The 23,712-nt window shown below is 48.2% G+C and overlaps 1 protein-coding gene across 3 annotated transcripts; it reads right to left on the bottom strand.

The window, feature by feature from the left end:
- Window positions 1-848: 848 nt before the first annotated feature.
- LOC140901309 (potassium voltage-gated channel subfamily A member 3-like) lies at window positions 849-23,032 on the bottom strand. 3 transcript variants are annotated; one of them, XM_073319918.1, is made up of 2 exons: window positions 19,464-23,032; window positions 849-925 (listed from the first exon to the last, which is right to left on the bottom strand). In XM_073319918.1, the coding sequence occupies exon 1, from the start codon at window positions 22,968-22,970 to the stop codon at window positions 21,258-21,260; it is 1,713 nt and encodes a 570-aa protein (XP_073176019.1). In that variant the 5' UTR covers window positions 22,971-23,032; the 3' UTR covers window positions 849-925; window positions 19,464-21,257. The 3 variants fall into 3 exon arrangements, with proteins under 3 accessions (XP_073176019.1, XP_073176021.1, XP_073176020.1); XM_073319920.1 differs by lacking the exon at window positions 849-925 and adding an exon at window positions 9,248-9,289; XM_073319919.1 differs by lacking the exon at window positions 849-925 and adding an exon at window positions 16,576-16,815.
- Between the last annotated feature and the right edge of the window lie 680 nt (window positions 23,033-23,712).

The following is a 23,712-nucleotide window of genomic DNA, read 5'->3' as shown; positions in this document are numbered from 1 at the left end:
GAATTATGGTGATGCTAGGGTCACTATTAGTCACCCCTCGCTCCCACAGCTATCGACCTGGACTCTTTTTAGTTTTTCTTTTAAACTGAATTGCTTTTTAAAGCCAGGCACAGCTTGTTAGCTGACGCTTCAACACCTTCCTCTTCGGCATCAGTAGATGATGTTACCCTTTTCTCCTAGTGTAATCAGGGCTAGAGTAAACTGGAAATCCTTTGGTACAGAACATACCTAGTTATAACTAACATTTCACAGAAAAATAGAACGTTACTCATTCATTTCTTATGGCTGGACACAGCCTGTGATAAAGTCATTTGAAATAAAACAGCAAGAGCAGCTGAATTGTTAAACAAAACATTTGGATTGTTTATTAGCTGCTCTATTTAACATTTCCGTTCTGATTGTTTAATCTTTCATGAGCGTATGGGGTTTTTGTTGTGGTTTTTAAAGGCTGAAATAAGGTCCATGTGACTTTCCACCCCCTTTTGCCTTTTCCTGGCTTTGTTCGGTCTCATTATTATATTGCACCTGGTTTGAAGATATCTTCTGGCTGAAAAGATGTTCCCGTCTACATAATGCACTTTTTTAAAAAACACAGATACCATGTAGAACTCTTTATGCCACTAGAAGTTAAAGTACTGCATACATAAGAGGGTAGGCCATCCATCCGTTCAGTCCATGATGTTCAAAATATAACTAGTCACTGCATTCTTGATGTGTCTGATTCTTTTAATAAATATTTTACTGGCCAGCTATAGTTTTGTAGCTCTTACGTTGAGACGACTTCTGTTTTCTGTGGGGCAGGATAAATAACAGCTTTGAAAGAAAGACAGTGTTTGGATTTTTCTTTCTTTTTTTTTTTTTTAAGGCAAAGTGGAACACATCTTGCGCACAGATCCCCTTTAAGAACCTTTGAAATCTTCATGCCCTAAAAATGAAAAGTGCAAAATAGCTAATTAAAGCAGTTAACCGTCTGAATGCAGCACAGTCTAAATAACAAAGTTTGATATTCTAAAGACAAGAAAAGATCTCTCATTAACGTTGAGTCTCAAATTCTATCCGGGATAATTAGCATGACATGGCTTTCCCTCATCATGTTTATCTCAATCAAGCTGGCTTTGTTAAGGCCTGATATGATTCAGATGATGTTTAGCAACTGGTTGGTCTTGTAAATCTGGCAAAAAATTAATGTGAACTGATGATGGCAAATGTATGTGAATGATTACAGAGAGGCAAGGCCAGGTTTGTACCCAGTGGAAATGCAGAGTAACACCAAAGCAGGCAGTCCTGATTTGCACCACTGGACTTGGAGCAGAATTTGACCCCAAGTATTTGACACCTTTGAAATGATAAAATTATGGGTAGATTTGCCAATGTAGTAAGGGGGGGGGGGGTGTTCTGTTTTTTTCACCTCTCCCATTCAACGTGTATATGCAATAGGTGGGAGGGTTAGCGGGTGAACACGAACTGGGATATGTTCCATATGCTGATGACACCCAGGTCTTTATCTTTGTAATATCTGACAGGCCTCGTCAGTGCATCGTTCCGATGCAGACCTTGCTCCCGTTATCCGCTCTTGTCACCACCAGCTTAGAGTGCTGAAATACGCTTTATGTGCAGCACTTGGAAACTGAAGCTGGTACCAAATGCAGTGAGCCAGTTTATTGCTCGAAATTTCATGCCGGGAGCCTGTTACACCAATGTTTCGGGAGCTGCACTGAATTCCAGGTGGAATTCAAGATGTTGTATTTACCCGCTCATTAGGGTTGCCAGGCATCCAGTTTCTGACTGGAACGCCCGGTCGAAAAGGGACCCTGGCGGCTCCGGTCAGCACCATTGACCGGGCCGTTAAGTCTGGACGGCGGCGCAGTTGGGGGCCAGGGCTAAGGCAGGCTCTCTAGTGGCCCCCTAGATGCATGTGCGGCCAGGGGGGCTCCGCGTGCTGTTCCCGCCCCAAGGGCCGGCTCCGCAGCTCCCATTAGTCGGGATCCCAGAGTGCCCAGAGTCCACACCCCCAGCCAGAGCCTGAACTTCCTCCCGCACTCTGAACCACTCAGCCCCAGCCCGGAGCCCCCTCCTGCACCCCAAACCCTTCATCCCCAGCCCCACCCCAGAGCCTGCACCCCAGCTGGAGCCCTCACTCCCCTCCCACACCCCAACCCCCTGCCCCAGCCTGGTGAAAGTGAGTGAGGGTGGGGGAGAGTGAGCGACAGAGGGAGGGGGGGATGGAGCAAGCAGGGGCGGGGCCTTGGAGAAGGGGCGGGGCCAGGTGTTCGTTTTTGTGCAATTAGAAAGTTGGCAACCCTACCTATGAAAAATGGGTTGGGACCCATCTATCACAGCAAACCCTCTTTCTCTTAGCTATGCTGCTGCTAAGATCAGCTCCGGGTCTTGAGCCGGAGCTGCCTCATTCTCCCGGAGGCATTTTAAGTTTGGGAGTTCGTTCCCCACTGCCAGAACCCAGCTTTGTTAAACGTCACGGCACGCACAAAGACCGTGGAGGAGGGCGTTTGAGGCTGTTACCCGCCTCAAGAAGGGGAGTGTTTATCTTCTTATTTCTGCACGTGCATCTAGCTGTGTATTTGCTGAGTGGGAAGAACATTTTATTGTGAAAATTAAATGAGGTAGCAGTGTCCAGCGCAGAGGAAGGGGACTTGTTCAAACCCGATCTAAAACAGATCTCTGGTATTTTAAAAGTGCCAATCACCTAATCTAATGGTATTAAGGTGCCCTTGCTATCCAAGCACTGAATTACGGAGGTGCAGGGATGCTAGTATTGGGTAGGATCTGTCTTTGGGATGGGATGGGGCGGGGCGGGAAAGGAGAAATCACAAGGTTAAAGCTTCCCAGGTCAGATTCTGTGTTGTCTCCAGAAGAACCCAGGGAGAAGAAGGGGCACAGCTGTCTTTAAGACAGCTTTGTGCCTTCCCACGTCTAGATTGCTTCAAGCCCTAGTATAACCAAGACAAACCGGGGCCTGCTCTGACTTTTGGGGGCATCATTGGTGCAGCTTATGGTGCAAGCCAGAAGAGCCATTTCACCATGCACTGTGGTCCCGCCCCCAGCCAGAGCTTGCAGGAGAGGGGGCAGAATGGGGCGGGGGGGCGAACTCCCTCCCTTTAGTCCCTTGCTTCCAGAAAGGGCTCTGGCTTTGATGTTGCCATGTGGTACCCACTGCCCACTCAGCAAAATGTACTTACTCTAGCTTCATGCAGGGCTCAGGCTTTGGCCCTAGCTCTACAGAGCACAGATGTTTGTGGAGACTCATTATACCTATTTCTGTGTCTTGTTTAGCGGCCTTTTTAATCAGGCTCTTTAGAACTTCAGGACAAACCTTTCTTCGGAGCTGAAATTGAGCACAGTCGGCTTCCACCGGAGAATGAATTATTGGCCTAACATGGGGAGCACGGGGAAGGGCTGAGCTTCTTTGAATTAGACACACACACACACACACACGAACCTGCCCTTCCAAATTGCTGGATGTTGCATACTTGTTCTTAAATTGCGGATTTATATGCTCTGCAGGAATCCCACCTCTCCCCCTAGCCTGGCCTGTTTCCATCCTCCCCTTCAGCACTGCCAGAGGAAAGCATGAAAGGTGCGGTGACAGATATACTGAACGTAGTTGCACTCTTTTTTTATCTTGGGCGGGGGGGGGGGGTCATATTGTATTTTATGTTTAAAGTATGAACACCTCAAAAATCATTATCTTGAGACAGGCCCATTCGTACCCCTTTGTACCAATACAGATGATTAGGTATTTGTGTGCTCCTGGTTCACTGAAGGGAGGTGCCTTTCCTGCAGAATCTGGAGTCACTGGTGGGTGATTAATGCAAAATCCCCCCATAGGTCACAATTTCAGGGGAACTGCACCTTTGACCTTCCCGCCACAGGGGTCTGTTCTAGGAATGCCCGTTCAGGTCTAAGGCCTCTAGCCTTTGCCTCTCTTGGGGCAGGACTGACTCCCTGCGACGCGGGCCTGACCCCCTGGGGAACAGGAGAAGGGATGTGGGTCCCTGTCCATAGAAAAAGGAAGGCTAGATGCCTCAGACCTGAATGGACATCCCTAGAGCTGACCACAGAGGGGGTCAAAGGTGCAGTTACCCCAGAACTGTGACAGGCTCCACAGAGCTGCTTGAGCCTCCCTTCCCAGTGAGAGGAATGGTCCATGCACAGATAGTCCCGGGGCCTAACTCTCAGCTACTCCAGTTTAAATTGAGAGCGATTCAGTTGAAGTCACTGAAGTTCGACTGGTGAGAAACAGGTCTGAGAGGCAACTCAAGCCTAGTATCCTTTTAATGACAAATGCAAGGTTTCTCCCACAGATGAATCTGGAAATGTCAGCTGCAAATGAATTTAAGTATGTTTGGAACTGACAGCCATAGAGTGGTCATAAGTATATTAGATAATGGCCATTTGGGGGTACTTAAGATTGCAATAAGCAAACGTAGTGGTAACAGGATGTCTGATAGTACAGGAAAATGCATTTTACTTCTCTGTGTAGCCTCTGTAGAGTCCTAGGAGTGGTGAAAACCCATAAGAATTCTTGTGAACAATCCCTAAACTAAAAGGTTTGGAAAAAGGCAAAATTGCCTTTGATACGCTGACTGCATATTTGCCAAATGTAATTCAGCTCCCCCCACCCTAAAGCCTTTGAATCATTGCTTTATCTTCATGAAGTAGGTTTTTTGGAATATTAATTAGAAGCAAATTTAAAATGTCTAATTATTTAGAGGAAAAGCAGTAATGTGTCTCACGAACGTTTGTGCCCTGTGTTGGAAAGAGTAAAATATGTCCGTCGTACTATGATCGTTGGCACTGGAGAAAGAGGGTCAGTTTTCAGGAGGGACTTAATTTGGTGAGACAGCCGAAGTGCAGACGGCAGGTTGGGGGCCAGGTTGCCACCACCGGCAGCTCTTTCTGCATACAGCACAGGCTTCTCCACAGACTCAGTATCGCGCTACAATCCTTCCTGCCTGCTTGGAGCAGGGGGACTTGCCCTACAGTCTCCTGCTCCTGGGGACCAAGGGGGCCTAACCACTGTATTACAGCATCTTTCCTACTCTCTCCGGCTCAATCACTCTTTATCTATCTACAGTGGAACAGCTGCAGGAGCTTGCGGGAGCCCTACATCTATATATCCCATAGTTCATTGGTTATAGCCTTCACAGGGCAGGTGGGCAGAGAACCAGTGAAGTCAGGAGGACTCTGCGTTAGGTGCAGGGTGTACTTCCAGCAGTCAGTTTGCAGAATTGTGGGCTAAAGGGGCCTATGGATTAGCACCTCCTACTTTATCCACTGAGGTTGCAGTCCTGTAGCCATTGTATATCCTAGTCAGCATAAGATCCAAATGTGGACATTATTAATGTAATGGGGCCCACATTTTTAAGAGAGTCGCACACTGGGTGCTGATCTCCTTTGAAAATCATATGGTTACTTGGATGTCTGCGTGGGAGCTGAGCTCTTTTGAAAATCTGACCCTGATGGTGTGTGCTCAGCATTTGAAAATCTGGGTCCGCGTGACTGCAGTGGATTGGAAGAGGACATAGGGTCCACTACCAAAGCAATTCACACGCTACAGAAGCATTTTCACAAGCATCTATGTGATTTAGGAGCCTAAACAGTAGTGAAAGGCAGTAGGACTTGGGCTTGTCTACATGGGGAAATAGCTGTTGCAGAATAGTTTCTGCGTGGACACGTTTATTCCACACGAGGACCTTTGTGCACTTTAGATTCATCCAGTTTGTAAGTGGATTAAGCTCATCTGTACAAAGGCACTCTTAGTGCTGAGTAAGAGTGTCCACACAAGCTCTATTCCGCAATAGTCTTTGCAAAATAATCTAAGGGTATGTCTTCACTACCAACGTTAACCTGCCTGTGTAGTCGCGGCACCAGCACTGAGAGAGCTGTAAAAACAAACCCATCCCCATGAGGGGAGCATAGTGGGGTAAAGGAGCACTCTCCCCACCATCCAAAAATGATTCCACCCATCCCTCCTGGGGTCTGCAGAAAGAGAACCCCGTGGCCCTAGGTACCAAAAGCTGCTTGCCGGGGCATGGTTACTATCTGCGTCCAGTGCCAGGAGGGGCTCACAGCCTAAAACCAAGTGCAGGTTCTGCTCGGAGCCATGACTGACCAGGCTCAGCGAAGTCTGGGGTTTTCAGAAACTGCCATCACAGGGGTTCTCAAGACAAAAATTTTGGTGGCCTCAGAGTGCAGCCACCGACTCTTGCTGGTGGTCGCTCTCCTGCTCTTTCCTTAAAATACTTATTTAGCTTTAGGAAAAACAAATAAATAGGCACGTCCAAATCACGGTAAATTATTTACTGCTAGCTAGTAAGTCTGTTGTGAAAAGTGATATGGACAAACATACAAGTTTTGCTTTCCACAGCCCTGGCAAGCCTGGGGACAAATTAAGCCCTGGGGAGGGCCGGTGGAGGTGGAGGTGAGGGACTGGGGGAGGCAACGAGGGCTGGAGCTTGAAGCCCAAAGTCCCGCAGCCTGAGGACAGGGTCCAAGGATGGAGCCCGAAGCTATGTGGCCGGCCCTTGGGGCCTGCTGCCACACAGCCAGCACCCAGGGCTGGAGCCCGAAGCTCCGCAGCGAGAGCCTGCTGCCCTGCCACAGCTGAAGCCCAAAGCCTGAGCCCCTCTGCCCCTGGGAAGGTGAGGAACTCACTGGTTCCCTGCTCCTCCAGCCTTATGCTCCTGGTGACACCAGAGGGGGGCAGGACCCAACGCCTGCTGGTGGCCCCAACAACCAACACCAAGGCAGTGCATCCAGGAGCAACAGGGAGGGGGACAGGGAGGAGGTGCCACTTTGCCCTCCCCACCCCATTTCCCTTCTCCTGTAGGGACCAGGGAACCCAGCTGAGCGAATGAGCAATGATCCAAACTGCAGATAGGCAGGAGTAAGGACAGGGCGAGGAAGGATCTGTCTGTTTTGGTGCCTTCAAATGATGCTGCCTTTCTCAGGATTACTCAGATTTAGAACTACGGATGAGCACAATACTGGCTGGAAAGTTTATTCATATTGAAAGCAGAGAGATAAGATAAAATCCAGTGCCTGATTTAGGTCAATCTGAAATGAGATTTGCTTTCATGTACAGGACAGGAGCCAAATTCATCCCATTGACTTCATTTAGACTCATTCAATTAAAAATGAAAAGGGTGAGGGAGGAGATGATTATGAAAGCCAGAGGGGATTTTTTTTTTAAAGCAGAATGTTTAGCAATCTGTGACTCGAGGCCTTATTCAAAAAACCTAAAGTTCAAGGACTATGCGTTGGCATACACGACACGTACGAGGAGGTGTTAAAAAGCATTTCCTTCCATAGCGCGTTGTGCTATGCACACAACTCCAAGCTAGCATCCTTTCACACCTTTCAGTACAGATTATATTTCAAAGTGAATTGAGCATTGTCGAGAGGCGCCAGCTTGACAGCCCCAGAGATGTGTCCGCTAGTTTCAAGTTAGGGTTGGACAAGGTTGTTTTGTCTCCTTGCAAACCCGCTCCAGAACCGTGGGTCTGCAAACTTAACTTGAGCTCAAATGCTAGGTTTGAGCTCTGCTTTGGAGAGAGAGTGATAAAAGAAGCAGGGGGAAATTAGGATGAAAAATAGATATAGACACTTCAGAAATGAGAGAGAGAAATGGAGCAAAAGCTGGAGGAGGAAAAGCAAACACAAAGAGACACAGTGGAGGAAATGAGCAGGGAAAACGAGAGGCAAAATTCTAATGAAAACAGCTACAGTGGGCTAGATCCTCAGCAGGTGTAAACTGGCATGACTCCGCTGGATGTCAAGGGAGTTACTCCAAAGAACAGCAGGAAGGATCTGGTCAAGTGAGCTCCCATCTGCCCTGTTACATCCCTGTCAAGTTGAATGGAACTGCAGAGTTGGAACTGCACGAATAATTTGGCCCAATTTAACCCCAGTGCCGTCAACAAGTCAAAGCACTCAGCGCAGCCTGGCTTAGCTCAGTGTGCAGGGAGTTCGGGGGCAGGTCTTTGTACCTAGTGCAAAGCACATGCTCCCTTTCAGCTAGGAAAATATTTTTGAATGAATTTCCCTTGTGAGGAGAACTAACATAAGAACGGCCCTCCTGGGTCAGACCAAAGGTCCATCTATCCCAGTATCCTGTCTTCCGACAGTGGCCAGTGCCCCAGGGGGAGTGAACAGAACAGGGAATCATCAAGTGAGCCATCCCCTGTCGCTCATTCCCAGCTTCTGGCAAACTAAACATAAGTTTAAATTACAAGGGAGGAAAAACAGTTCATGAACCTTAAATCAGCTTTGCAAATACCTTCAAAGAATAGAAAAATTTCATAAAAGCTCCAGCCTCCATGTGGTTCACCCACCTGTGGGTTTAATAATAACACTATGCTCAGGGTCTAACTGATGGCCATGTGTGGGGCGGGGAAAGAATTTTCCCCCAGGTCATGTTGGCAGTGACCCTGGGGGGTTTTTCATCTTCCTTTACAGCATATGGGTGCAGATCACTTGCCAAAATTATCTGGGTATTTCCCACTTAATCAGTTCCCTGCCCACTGCAGGGCCTCAGCACTGGTGCACCTCAGTCCCTCCTGTTCTCTGCCTGTGGCACATAAATAGTTTAGTCTCCTCTGGGCTGTAATACTTGGTCTAACTTCGGTTATTGGGTTTAGTGTGCAGGTGCTGGGGCAAGGGGTGGCCTGTGATCTGCAGGAGGTCAGACCAGGTGATCTGGTGGTCCCCTCTGGCCTTAAACTCTATAATTCTTATATTTTGCTTTTCATCTGTAGCTCTCAAAGCACCTTACAAAGAAGGTCAGTATCATTATCCTCGTCTTGCATGTAGGGAAACTGAGGCACAGAGGAGGGATGTGACTTGCCCAAGGTCAGCAAGCAGGTCAGTGTCAGGGAAAATAGAATCTAAATATCCTGAGTCCCAACCCAGTGCTCTATCCACTGACCATACTATGGCAATAACCCTGGGCCGTGTTTTACTCCTGTTTGTTCATCTGAATAGCCGAAGAATAGCAGCAAATACATTGCCTTGTTTAATTTCCATTCTCTAATTCTGCTGAATGGTACAGCCCCTGGGCGGTCCAGTCACTAAATCTGCATGAATCCTTTGCGGGCTCTTTGTTACAATCTTCTGGGTCCCGACTCTGAACCTGACTGCGGATGCTCAATAGAACCCTGCTCTCATACACAGTCAGCTGCAGAATAGGGCTTTCACGTGCATCCATCAGCGCTGATTGAATTTGTTCCCTCCTTCCTAAATGACAGCATCAAAACTTCCAGGGTTCAATCTGTTAAGAGATTAGAATGGTGAGCTGGCTCACTCATGATTGATCAATCATATATTCATAACGATCGGCTTAAAGGGCTCAGTCTGAAGCACAATGTTTTAGCTTGTGTTTCAGTCATTTGAAAAATGGCTTTTGGAGAAATCAGCAGAAGTTTCATTCAACCTCTATCTGGCCCAGAGAGCGATTCGATAATTCTCCACTATGGGGTTTCTTGCACTTCCTCTGAAGCCTTTGGTACTGGCCACTGTCAGAGATAACATGAGATGAGCTAAAAGAAAAGGAGTACTTGTGGCACCTTAGAGACTAACCAATTTATTTGAGCATGAGCTTTCGTGAGCTACAGCTCACTTCATCGGATGAATCGGATGCATCCGATGAAGTGAGCTGTAGCTCACGAAAGCTCATGCTCAAATAAATTGGTTAGTCTCTAAGGTGCCACAAGTACTCCTTTTCTTTTTGCGAATACAGACTAACACGGCTGTTACTCTGAAACATGAGATGAGCTATTGCTCTGATCTGGTCTGACAACTCCGAACACTTGTCTGTTTTGCCCAAATCAAGCAGATGCACTTGTTTTGTATTTTAAAAATAAATCCCAAATCTGTATAAAATCTTAATACCAAATATTAATTTATGGGCAAACTGGCTAAAAACCAGGTGTACTAAATGTCTGTCTATATAAACACACGCACACATCTATGCATACACTGTCCATGTGCAGACTCTAGAGAAAACACTGAAAAATGTCTGAATAGCAGTGCCTTCCAAAACATGATCTGTTTAAAAAAATCAGCCATCTATATCAAGCTTTGTGCATTTCAGTTTGTTTGGATTTTAGTTTACGAATGTGGTCAGCTCACCAGGATTACTCAGACTGTGACCTGGGATGAAAGCAGTTGTGGGTGAGAAACTCAGCCACACCGAAACAGACTGACAAGCTAAAAGCCAAAGCTTGCTTCATCTCAGTCTGACACAAGACCAGTTTTAATTTACTTGAACATGTCTTGATTCATTTTTTTAAAAAAAGGGCGGGGGCAGGGGAAATGATGGAGCCCTGGGGGGATTTTCATGCAGGAATGTTTGTCAATGTGTTTACTCAGAATGAAAATCTAAGGCCTGTGCGTTGATATGACACACAGGTGGATTCGTGAAACTCGTGGAGTTTGTAAAACAGCATTTTGCTCATAGAAGGTCTAATCAAATAGTCACAGTGGAATTAATGAGCAGTATTTTTCAACAAAGCACTGTTGGTTGTATTTTGCCCTGTGCTGCCAGCAGCAGTGTTAAAATGGCTTCGATAAAAAAGGACAAGCACAGGTACATATCCCTCGGTTGCAAGATGAAATGTTTTCTTAATGGGCAAAAACATCATTTCCTTTAACCGAGTGACAGACCACAGGAGTTTGTATTAAAGTCCCAGTGCATTCAAAATGAAACCAGCGAACGTGTGTCCCTGTTACATAGGATGAGTATGCTGTTCACGTAGATGTTAGGGTATTAACCGTTCTCCCTATTCAGTAAGCATCGTACAAAATGTGAAATCTGGATACGTCTACTGTGACCCATCCCGAAACATTGGAACGGTTGCAAAAAGGAAAGGCTAAAGCAGCTACTTAGATTCCATGGATTCAGGGCCAAATTCTGGTCTCAGAGACGCTCTGTTGACCTGAATAGAGTGACTGCAGGCTTACACTGGTATAACTGAGAGCAGTGGAATGTAGCCCGCAGTATGCAATGTATGTGGATGGAGTGCATTCTCTCCCCACTTCAGCCCCTTTGGGCCACAAAGCTACCTGATCTCCTCCAGCAGGAAAGGCATCAGTGGCTTCTACACGACCCCTTTGCCCCCCTATAGCCCCCGGGGGGGGGGGGTGCCAGGGAGGGAAGGTAGCACGGCCAGAGCGCTCTTGCAGTCCCTGGCTGATGGACAGCTCATTGGGAGCCATAATCAGCTGGTGTAGATCAAAGCAGCCCTGAGGCTGTTCTAAACTAAACTACGCCGGTGCTTGGGGCAGTGTAGAACCAGCCCTTGGATCCGGGAGCCACAGCCTGCATCCTGATTCTCAGGAGCCTGGCCCCTTGCATCCCTGGGAAATATCACCCCAAAGAAGGGCAGGCGAACTACCAAAACTGCCCTCCCTCACATTTTTCTGGTGTGGGGGGCATCTTGTGTTTTGTGACTGGTGCCCTGCCAGCATAGGCCACCAGCGAGGCGGTTGCAGGTAGTTTGCAGTGACGCACCCTCCCCCGGTAGATTTTCTGCCCAGGTGTTCCTGGGGGAAGGGATAGCTCAGTGGTTTTGGCTTGCTAAATTCAGGATTGTGAGTTCAATCCTTGAGGGTGCCATTTAGGGATCTGGGGCAAAAATTGGGGATTGGTCCTGCTTTGAGCAGGGAATTGAACTAGATGATCTCCAGAGGTCCCTTCCAACCCTGATATTCTATGAATATGGCTTTATGCATGAACACACATGCCAGGGCAGGCAGGGTGGGATCAGTGCTGCTCTGTCCCCTCTCCCCGTTCTCTGACCCCTGCTCCTCTACCTTCACCGTCACTGATCTCCTGCAGAAACCTCACTGCTGGGTGGCAGGATTGGGACATCCTGCAATATCAAAATGAAATAAACCAGTCACCCCCTCTCATCTCCTAAGCCCAACCATTCCTGCCTTCCTCCTATTGGTCTTCCTCCTTATGCCACTTCCCGACGGCAATGCTATGAATTAAAATTCTTAAAATCTTGGGAGGAGGGGTTTAAACAAAAACCAAGCTTTTGAGCCCATGTCCGCAGACAGAAACCAACAGCCATAGCAATATTCAGCTATATGGCATGAAGGTGGGTGTCCATCTGTGTGTGGAGGAATGCATTGCAAGCTTCCGATCTCATCCAGACAAGTGAGGTGTCAATCAAATTTTATTAGGTTGTGGATGCTCATGCCATCAGAAGAATTTGGTTGAGAGCCAGATCCCCAGAAGGTATAAATCAAGCTCCATTCAACTCAATGGAGCTACACCGATACTCGCTAGATGAGGCTCTGGCCCTATAATTTGTAAAGAATTTTAACTGGTTACAGGACGCAACTGATTTAAGAGGGAGGACAGAGGAGGGAAGGATGCTGTGTGGCCGATTTCACTTTGATACACGCATTTGCAGCAATAGGTATACCCTGAGTAATGAGCTAGTCTTCCTTGAAACAGAAAGGGGAAGCATGCCACCAACATCTTCCCCATAAAACTCCTGCTGGAGATAAAGGAACAGGTCAGGGGAGCGCTCACAACCAGCTTCCCCAATGATTGTTTTTCCAGGTCTGTGGCTAGGCTGACAACTCCGGGGGGAGGAGTGGAGAGGTGTGGTGTTGTTTTTTTTTTTCCTAAGCAAAACAAAAAACCACACCCACTTTGTTTAGGTGGAACAAAATGTGTTCAACCATGGTTCAAAACCACGTTTTGTTTTGAAAGGGAATGTCAGAACAAATCATTGACATGTCTGAGTAGTTTTTCCAATTGTTTTCGATGAATTTGCAAACAGTGTTGGTGCATTTTTTCAGTGAATTTCATTTTTGGCAACAACAACAAAAAGTCACCCGGCTCTGTTCCTCCCAAACAGCTCTGCCACTGCCCCTGGGACTATGCGCCACCTTATGTGTCTCTTGTTTTCAGATTAATCTGGTATTAATAGTCATGCTAACTTTATTTAAGGGATTCAAGCAAAAATAATCATCTCACTGGAGATTTCAAGGCCTGTCATCTAATCCACTGGCCTCCAAGCTTTTTTACGCCCAAGATGCCTTTTGGGATCTAAGGGCAACCCAGGATCTACCCCGCCCATTCCCCGAGGCCCCGCTCTGCTCACTCCATCCCCCCCATCACTCGCTCTCCCCCACCCTCACTCACTTTCACTGGGCTGGGGCAGGAGATTGGGGTTCGGGAGGGAGTGCGGGCTCTGGGCCAAGGGGTTTGCAGTGTGGGAGGGGGCTCTGGGCTGAGCCTGGGGCAGGGGGTTGGGGTGCAGGAGGGGATGAGGGGTGCAAGCTCCAGGAGGGAGTTTGAATGCAGGAGGGGGCTTGGGCAGAGTGTTGGGGTGCAGGAGGGGATACAGGTGCTCATTCCGGAAAGGGGGTCAGGGTTGGAGCTTGGGGTGCAGGAGGGGGTATGGGATGCTGGCTCCGGGAGGGGGCTCAGGGCTGGGATGCAGGAGGGGGTATGGGGGGGCTGGTTGTGAGAGGGGGCTCAGGGCTGGGGGTTGGGGTGCGGCCTCCGGCCGGGCAGTACTTGCCTCCGGCGGCTCCCAGTCAGCAGCGGGCGCACAGAGGCTAAGGCAGGCCCCCTGCCTACCCCAGCCCCCTGCCTACCCCGGCCCCACACCACTCCCAGAAGAGACCAACTTGCCCCCTGTGGCCCCTGGGGGGGTCAGGAGGCACGTGGCTCTGCACGCTGCCCCTCTCTGCAAGCATGGCCCAGGCAGCTCTCCCTGCCAATGGGAGCTGTGGGGGCGGTGCTTGCAGGCAGGAGCAGTGTGCAGAGGGAGACCCCTGCCCCCCACCACCACTGGGATCGTGGGGCTGCACTGGCCACCTCTGGGAGCGGCGTGGGGCCGGGGTAGGGAAGTCTGCTTTAGTGGCAGCCCTGCTGCACCGCCAGAGATCGCAGTCGACTGGGAGATCCTCTAGGATCGACTGGTTGGTGACCACTGATCTAGTCTAAGTTCCTATATAACATAGCCACAAACTTCCCCAAAATGATTCCTAGAGTAGATCTTTCGGGGGGGGGAGAAATATACTCTTGATTTAAAAATTGGTTGGGACTGATTTCCCCACCTCCAGTGAACAAACCCACCAGTGCAAACTGAATTCATAAAAAGCTTCTCGACTAACTGGTATTCCAGCGGGGCTATTTTCTTTTCAGTATGCATCCAATGAAGTGAGCTGTAGCTCACGAAAGCTCATGCTCAAATAAATTGGTTAGTCTCTAAGGTGCCACAAGTCCTCCTTTTCTTTTTTCTTTTCACAGATTCACACAAAGAAAAGCTACCCCACTATGTTATTGTGTATTTATTTGTGCATCCGACACACATGCTCCCCACCAAAGAGTCTGCCCATCAAAGCCAAGACAGGCAATCCCAACCAACAGCTGTTTCCAAGGTAACATCGTGGAAAGAAATAAAATAATAATAAAAAAACCCAAACCAACAACCACCCTCATTTCAAAATTTCTCACTTTAAAAACTCTTTAAATTAGAAAAATGAGTCTAAAATACTGCAGAAGAAATGCAATGGCCCAGACTCTCAGCGAGTTCTAGGCTCACTCAATCTCTAGAAAGGGTTGGTATACCAGCTGGGACATCACTGAAGCCCATCCTCCTGGCTACATCCTTAATATGCCCCCTTTGCCAGGGAACGAAAGCCAGCTCTCTCTGTGCTATATCCGGGGAATGTCCAGAAGGCCAGATCTGGAGACCTTTATGTTCCCATAGTGTGGGAAAGAATCTGGCACAATACCAAATGGATAGTAATAGATTTGTACTTTCCTTCTTACTGGCTCTCCTGCCGGGAAGGAGTACGTAATTTACAAGAGGCTGTGCCTTGCATGTAGTGCCGTGTTCCAGCAGATCCTCACTGGAACACGCTACTACATTCAGCGGGACTCAGGAAACCTCGGTACTGTTCCTGGCTCTGCCACTGTCCTGCTGCGAGAGTCACCTCCTCACACCGTGCCTCAGTTTGCCCATTTGTAAACTGGGAAGAATAATACTGATCTCCTTTGTAGAGCGTTTTGAGATCTACTGGTGAAAAGTGCTATATCAGAGCTCGGTAGTATTAAAACGATTTCCCAGGGAGAAATTTTACCTCTTCTGGAGGAAGCTGACCAGCTACGCATTCCAGGCCTGACTGACGCACACACAGGGTTATACAGTGTTGTTCTGATCAACTATTTGTATTGAGATTGTGCCCAAATTAAGATCTACCGCGCGAGGACCTGTACAAACATATAGAGAGAGTCCCTGCTCCAAAGAACTTACAATGGAAAAAGACAAAAGTAGATACAAGGTAGGAAGAAAGGGATGCCACATGCAAGTAGAGCACTCGGGAGGATGCCAGGCCCACAACATGTCAGAGAAAAAGATGTGGAACTTTTTTGTTTCTGATTTGTTACCAAAACTTAGTTGTATAGCTGTTGGGTGGGGCACTTGGGTTTGAAGAGAGGGAGAGGAAGCACTTCTGGGAGGAAGACAGGAGGGTGAGTAAAGGGAGATGGAACTTGAGGATGAGGGAAGTGAAATGTGGAAAGGAGAAAGAGACCATCTCCGATTTCCCACAGGGGAACAGCATTACTAATTCAGTGTTACCTTCTGGACTGGTACTGGGTGTCTTTATGAAACATTTAGCAGTCATGGCAACGACCCAACACAGAATGAGACCGCTGCTCACCCCTCCCTTGGGGATTGGCTAATTAAGGGTACTGCTTTGGAGAGAATCGAAGGATCTGCTTGTGCAGCCACTGTGGCATTGGAGTCTTAAGATAATTACCTGAACCCTCAACTTGTCCCTGATCAGAATAGATAGGAGCCTTGCTAGATTCAGCTCCTTTCCTCCTCCTGCAAGGATCCAGGATGTAGTATACCTAGTAAGAAGAAGTCACCAGGGCCACCAGGTATCAACAAGGCCCTTGCTGTGAAGGCTGGAACCTGCTGTCTGTGGTACCCACTGCAAGCCATCCTAGAGGAAATTTAGAGTATGTCTTTGCTAGAACTGGAAGGTGTAAACTTAAGCTCGAGGAGACACCCCTTAAGAGCCCTTATCAGTGGTTACAGTCCCCCGTCCCCCCCCAGACACACACACTTGCATCCCATCTTGGTAACAGACTCCCTCTGATATGCAGCCCAGGGACAATTTACCATGTGGAAAGGACTTCTAAATTCCTCTGTATCATTGATATATTCTCTCCGTGATGGGAAACGCTTGGAGGGACTCTGAGTTCGGGACCTGCACACTGAGGTCACCTGAAAAATTCCCATTGACTTCAGTGTGCATTGGATTACACCCTTCATTATGGGGTCTAGGAAATAAGCAGCACACAAGTGCAATGAAACCAAAAGAATTTGGGAAGGGCAAGAATTTAAATGGCTAATTAATGTCCAAAAGATAAGTGACAGGTTTCAGAGTAGCAGCCGTGTTAGTCTGTATTCGCAAAAAGAAAGGGAATACTTGTGGCACCTTAGAGACTAACGAATTTATTTGAGCATAAGCTTTCGTCAGCTACAGCTCACTTCATCAGATGCATTCAGTGGAAAATACAGTGGGGAGATTTATATACACGGAGAACATGAAACAATGGGTGTTACCGTACACACTGTAATCAGAGTGATCACTTAAGGTGAGCTATTACCAGCAGGAGGCGGTGGGGGGGGCCTTTTGTAGTGATAATCAAGGTGGGCCATTTCCAGCAGTTGACAAGAACGTCTGAGGAACAGTGTGGGGTGGATAAACATGGGGAAATAGATAAGTTCTGGCCCTGCACGAACTCTGAATCTGAAAAAAAAAAAAAAAAAGTATTTGGACTTTCACAGACCTGGTCTCCCAGACACCCACGCCATAATGGGTTACAAATTGCAAGGAGGCACAGGGTTTTGTTGCTTGTGGCATGGAACGGTCTATTTCTATTCTGTCCTTCAGCACAGGGAGTGAATGTCACCCTGCTGCCAGATGAGAGGTGTGAAAGACAGGGATGCAGCGAGAAAGCACAGAAGCCAGAAAATTCAGTTACGGTTCCCACCGCAATGGTAACCATGCCATTATGCACGTGTATCTTGTAGCCACTCAAGTTAACACCATGTAGAGCAATCAAAAGTACTACCGATGAGCCAAGTTACAGCTGCTGCAGAAATCCCAGCTTTGAACTGCTTGACGGCTGTACACATAAAGAGTCAGCCGGGATGTTTCATTAATGTTTCCTCCATTAAATATAATGGTGTATGACACTAGACAACCCCCGCTAGGGAAGGTTTGTCCGTAAACTGCCAGACAATTTACATGCAGGAGAAGAGATAATACTAATCTTCTAAGCACATTAAAAACATTGTAGTCCAACGTGCTGCAAAGGGCCGATCTTTATCTCAAAAATGACTGTCAGAGTCCTGAAAGATCCACTAGGCACATGGCAAGATGGGAGATAAAATGCATTACAGAGAGCTAGCAGGCTGCAAAGAGAACAGGGAGCAACAGTCTCCCCGATCTCTACAGGAAAGGTCTCGAGATTCTCCATGTGGACAAGCTAATGAAAGCGTAACCTTCAGACTGCACAACTGTGCAGAGATACGGTACCTGATTCTGACCAAGCTAAACTCATGGCTATGAAGTGGAGACAAGAGCAGGTAGCCAGCAATGGAATTTCTACATTTCCCCATTCTCCTCCCACCTCTCTGCTTTCAATGTTTTGTCTACATGGTTTACATTTGTAAAGAAGAAAGCAGCAGCGATTTTTGGTGGCTGTTAGACATGCTTTGTCAGCTGTACCACATGCTATATTTGGGGAATGGGCTCTTTTACTGGAGCCTATTCACTGGATCTTTTTCAGGCTCTCTTATGGGTATCACCTTTTACGGACAAAAACATCCTTTTTTCCAATTATTTGGTCCACCTTCCACCCCCAAAATATGGTAAGAAATGGTCATGCAAATCCAAAATTATTAATTAAACCTTGCTGCACATTATATGCACACAAGCATGCTTTTCTTTTAATGATTCCAAAGTGCCATATTTATGCCTATAAGATGTCTCACCCACATATCCAAACATGTTGACGCTAATTCAAACACAGAATTGATCTGTAAATCTATAATGCTCTGAGTGGAAGTCAAGTGGACAGTGTTTCCACTGCTTTCCCACTAGGCGAATAAAATCTTTAATTCTGATTTAAAATTTCAAAAACATGTACAAAAAAGTCTTATATCCTCAGTAGAAAATGAGGAACACTGAATGTTCTCCCTCTGTGAGAAAATTTGCATATAGTTTTATCAAAGTGAGGATTTGTTATCTTTGAAATCACACTTAAGTACAGGTACACAAATGTAATAAGCATGTTAAGGAGTTACATAGACAACCGATGGACAAACAACTTGTGCTTGGATGAATGACAAAAGTGTTCATGAAAGTACGGAAAGAAAAATATGGAGGATCAAATTTCTATATATAATCCTTCCACCCCTACAACAAAACTGGAAAGAAAGGGGCACTCACATCTACCTAGCTACAACTATGGCTTCCCTCACATAATGTCTGACCATTGCATAATCATTAACTGACCAGATTCTGAGCTGCTGTAAACTGATGTTGCTCTAGTGAAGTTATGTCAATTTACACTATCTGATCTGGCCTCATGAATTTTCTCAAAGGTTTTATTAATTGAAAAGGGTGGGGGGGCTAAAAAGAGGATGAAGGCAAAGGGGTAAATTTAAATAAGATCAGAACAGAAGACCACATGTAAATCATGAGTGAAATCCTGGCTCCAAGAATGTTGTAAAGAATAAAACCATATTACAAATTTATGAAAACTCTGAGCTTATAATTAAAATCAGATAATTATTTGCCTGTAATAACCTGCCCTGTCCCATTCCTTTCTACATTATTTTGCTGTAAATTAGACAAATTCCTCCAATTCAGCAAAACACTTACGCATGTGCTTAAACCCATCCATATTCAGCAAAGCACTTCACTTCAGTGGGACTTAAGCACATCTTAATCGGGCCCTTACTGCTGACACTTCAAGCTTGCATCTTTCCAGGGCGGAATAGGTTGTCACTGGTTTTTCTTTTTAAAAGTGATCCAAGACCAAGTGAACTAAACCATTGTGGAAACCGTAATTTCAGCATACTATGGGTGAACAAAGCCACAAACAGTATCGCTGCTTCGCCGCACAAGGAGTATGCGTCGTGCTATTTAAACTAAATACATATTATTTAAACCAAACAATATGAAAAATCAAACTAAGACCAGACAGTTTAGCTGGGAAAAAAATAGTCAGGGGACTCTTATGGAAAAGATTATTCCACTTTAGCTCATGTGCATGTGCATAAAGGGAGGGCTTTATGCTGTGTTCGGGACAAAGACATGAGGTCTATATCTGAAAGCACAAATGTCTTAGGGTGCATAATCTGTTCTCTCCACAGTGCACAACTCACCTGTTTCTGTCTGATGTTCCACAGCGGCTGACTTGGATGAGACAAGGCAGGCATGTTTTCCCACAGGGTTTTGGTTACTTTGCACCCCTGCACTTTACAGATCTCTGCTTACTCCCCATCCACACATCCCCAGGGTCAAAAGATTGATATCCTTTTGCGTTAAGAAGTTTCCTGTCTGGTTGTTCGGTTCCGTATACGGTTGCGAGTGGAATTGCTGTTTGGTGTTGGAGGGAGGGTTTTTTAAAAAAATCTCGGTCACGTACCATGTGTTTAAGTACGGTTTATTCCGTCAGGGATGAGATCGCCTTTCTAGAACTTCTGAGCAGATGTATGGATTTGCATATAGAGAATTAATTTTCAGTTTTACTGCCCAAATATTAACTGGATAGCAAGGGTAATTTGGAGGTTTGTTGCGTTTATTGCCTATGAACAGGTGTTTTATTCAGCACATGTGCGCAGCAGCATTCCAGGGATGATCATTTTGCTTCTTGATTCGGTAGGTACCAGGACTTCAGGAATGTTTCAGATCTAAAGAACCATGCATGCATCTAGGATAATGACTACTTTCTACTCCTAAATCTCTCCAGGATTAACTCTCTGTATGTGTGTGTGCGGTTTACCAGGGCAGCGGCTTTTCCGTGGAATCACAGAAGTTGGAACCATCTGGAAGGGTTACTGTGGAAACAGCACAGGATGAAGGGGGATGCGGTGAAGGGATACCATGACAACCTTTTGGGGTTTCCCAGGAAACCAGGGTTGCTATGGAAACTGCATCACTCAGGTCCGAATTAGTAACTTCCGCTGGAAGGATTTTGTCACTTTAATCTTCTTGTGATAGATGCAGACGCTTATCTCAGATGCATTGGAAATGGACAGAAATACCCGCCCCCCCTTTGTTTCTAGGCTCTTGATAGGTTTTGTTTGAGGCTGCAGTCGCTTCAAAAAGCCCATTACTGATTTAATGAGAGCCTAACTATCCCCAATCTGCATTGGCATCATAGGATGTTCAAACACTCAGGATGCTGTTTGGTTAGTCAATTGTTAAACCTTTCCATGTGGGAAGAACATTTCCCCATACACACCATGCAGCCAGGAATTTCGGGTTGGATGAAACAATTCCATACGGTTGTGGGAGAAGGGAATTAGGAATAGAGAATGGGGGCATTTTTCTGATTAAATCGAAACTGATTATACTTGGGTTTCTGAACACATTAGAATTTCATAGACGATCTGGCTGGGGAAGAAAAGACATCAAAGGTGCCCATAAAGGACATGCACCACACGTTCAATATTAAGCATCATTTAGCAATGTGGTAGCAGAGATGCTTTGCAAAATTAAATGGTTATTCCCTCCCCTTGCCTGCAAACAGGCTCTGCAATATAATGTTATTTTCTTCCCTTCTGACTCACGGTTTTCAGTCCAACAGGTGCATGTGTGTGTGATGGAAAGGGAAATCGGCTACACAGCGACTCTTTGCAAAAGCGAGAAAAGAGGCAAGCTGCCCACAAAAAACCCCCACAAAGCAGCCCTGCAATGTGTTGCAGAATAAACACCTGTTTCAACGGGGAGCGTATTATCTTCCTTTCCGCAGCCACCCCCATCCTCTTATCTTCCAATTATTTTGTAATCCTCTTCTTTGTTCTTTAAAACGAATGATCTAAAAAATATAGATGTAAAACAAGAGCGCACACAGACCAATGATGATGCATGTTCCAGATAATACTGATTACATGGTCACTTTGCATTATTATTATTTCAACATTTCCTCGGAGGCTTGGGTGTTTGTTTGTTTTTTAAACATCAGTGAAGATCTTTTTGATGTTCACACAATTGGGATTGTTTGTAGCTGTGTAGTTGCCCGTCTTAAAGGCAGCCTGTTTGAATGCAGTGTTGTTGATTCCCCCCTCCTCTATCACCATGTACTCCGACTTGCTCAGGGTGGAATTGCTACGCCCCTTCCTCAACTCCTCCGTAGAGGAGAGGTGCTGGCAGCTCCCTACGTGCAGATATTGGGCTTGCTCCTCGCCTTCGGTCTCCCGGTGGTAGAAATAGTTGAAGTTGGAGACTATCACAGGCACAGGAAGGGCAATGGTCAACACCCCGGCAATGGCACAGAGGGACCCCACAATTTTGCCCCCAATGGTAATTGGGTGCATGTCCCCATAGCCCACTGTGGTCATGGTCACCACCGCCCACCAGAAGGCATCGGGGATGCTGCTGAAGCCTGAGGTGGGGTCATCCGCCTCTGCGAAGTATACGGCGCTGGAGAAGAGGATGACGCCGATGAAGAGGAAAAATATCAAGAGGCCGAGTTCCCTCATGCTGGCCTTGAGGGTCTGCCCCAGGATCTGCAGCCCTTTGGAGTGTCGTGAGAGCTTGAAGATACGAAAGACCCGGACAAGCCGAATGACCCTAAGGATGGCCAGGGACATGGCTTGCTGGCCATTCCCCTGCCTCTCAGCCAGTTCCGTGCCCAAGGTGATAAAGTAGGGGATGATGGCCACAATATCGATGATGTTCATGATGTTCTTGGAGAAGGTGGCTTTGCTGGGGCAGGCAAAGAAGCGGACAAGCAACTCAAAAGAGAACCAGATGATGCACAGTGTCTCCACCACGAAGAAGGGGTCGGTGAAGGATGACACCATCGAGACAGCTGAGGAGGAGGAGTTGGTGAAGACGTCCATCGCCAAGGGGCCGCTGCTCGTGCCGAAGGTCCCCCCTGTCCCCTCATAGTCACGGTCGTCCCTGAACTCAGGCAGGGTCTCCAGGCAGAAGATGACGATAGAGATGAGGATGACGAGGACTGAGACAATGGCAATGCCTCTGGCCGGCCCGGAGCTCTCCGGGTATTCAAAGAGGAGCCAAACCTGGCGCTGGAACTCCTTATCAGGCAGGGGCCTCTGCTCCTCGCGGATGAAGCCCTCGTCCTCCCGGAACTTCTCCATGGCCTCCTCGCCCAGCTGATAGAAGCGGATCTCCTCGGAGAAGATGTCGATGGGCACGTTGACCGGGCGCCGGATGCGGCCCCCGGACTGGTAGTAGTAGAGGATGGCGTCGAAGCTGGGCCGGTTGCGGTCGAAGAAGTACTCGTTGCGCAGGGGGTCGAAGTAGCGCATCCGCTTGCGGGGGTCGCCCAGCAGGGTCTGGGGGAACTGGGCCAGGGTCTTGAGCTGGGTCTCGAAGCGCAGGCCCGAGATGTTGATCACCACCCGCTCGCAGCACTCGTGCTCCCCGCCCCCCGCCGGGGGGCGGCCGGGGGGCGGCGGGACGTGGGCCGGGGGGTGGTCGTAGCGTTCCCCCGCCAGCAGCGGGTGGGGGTGCTGGGGCTCCTCCAGGAGGGGGTCCCCCCCACCCACCACCACGGTCATGCCTTCCTCGGCTTCCTCCTGCTCGGGGCCGGGCTGGGGGGCTTCGGGGGGGGGCGGCGGCTCGGTGTAGCCCGGGTTGTGGTGGCTGCTGGAGGAGGAGGCGGCCGGCGAGCGCAGCAGGCTCCGGTGCTCGTCCATAGGGCAGCGCGGGGGGGCGCCGCCGCCTGGCCCGGCCGGAGAGCGAGAGAGACCCGCCCGCCGCCGCCGCCAGCCGCCGCCGCTCTAGCGAGGAGCGCCGGGGCTCGGCTCAAAAAATCCGCCCCCAGCCCGGGCGCCGCCCAGCGCCAGTCGCTGCGCGCCGGGGCCGCCCACGGACCGCCCCGCGCCGGGGAGGGAGCCGGGTGCCGGCCCGGGACAGGGCGTGCCCAGCCCGGGGGGAGGTGGCCATGCAGCCCAGCGGCGGGCAAGCCCCGGGGCTGCCCCGGAGAAGGAGCCCAGGGGAAGGTGCCCAGCGCCGGGCAGAGACGCGTAAAGATCTGTGCGCGGAGAGGGGCAGGTGGCCTGGCCCCAGGCCGGGCACAGCCCGGGGAAGGGGAAGCCTAGGGAGATGCCCGCTCCACAGAGGGGCTGAATCCTGGGGATGGTGAAGCTTAAAGACATGCCCCTGCCAGGGGAGGCACCAAATCCTCCCGCCCTGGCCCGGGGGAGCCCACCCTGGCAGGAGGAGGAACACACCCAGCTCTTTCCTGGGGCACGCTTACTGATCATATTCCCTGGAGTTGGTCTGAAAACCCTAATTTTTCCTGCGAGACGTGTTGAATGCAAAATTTATCCCCCCCCTACCCATGGGGAATGTGGAGATAGAGCATCAAATTGACCCCTGGAAACACACCGCGGTTTGGTTTTGGTTTTGGTTTTGAGGTAACCAGAAGCAAACCAA

This window comes from Lepidochelys kempii, chromosome 21, assembly GCF_965140265.1.
Source record: "Lepidochelys kempii isolate rLepKem1 chromosome 21, rLepKem1.hap2, whole genome shotgun sequence".
NCBI classification, from domain to species: Eukaryota; Metazoa; Chordata; order Testudines; family Cheloniidae; genus Lepidochelys; species Lepidochelys kempii.
Note: the sequence above shows the minus strand (reverse complement) of the source record. Positions and strands in the feature narration are given on the sequence as shown.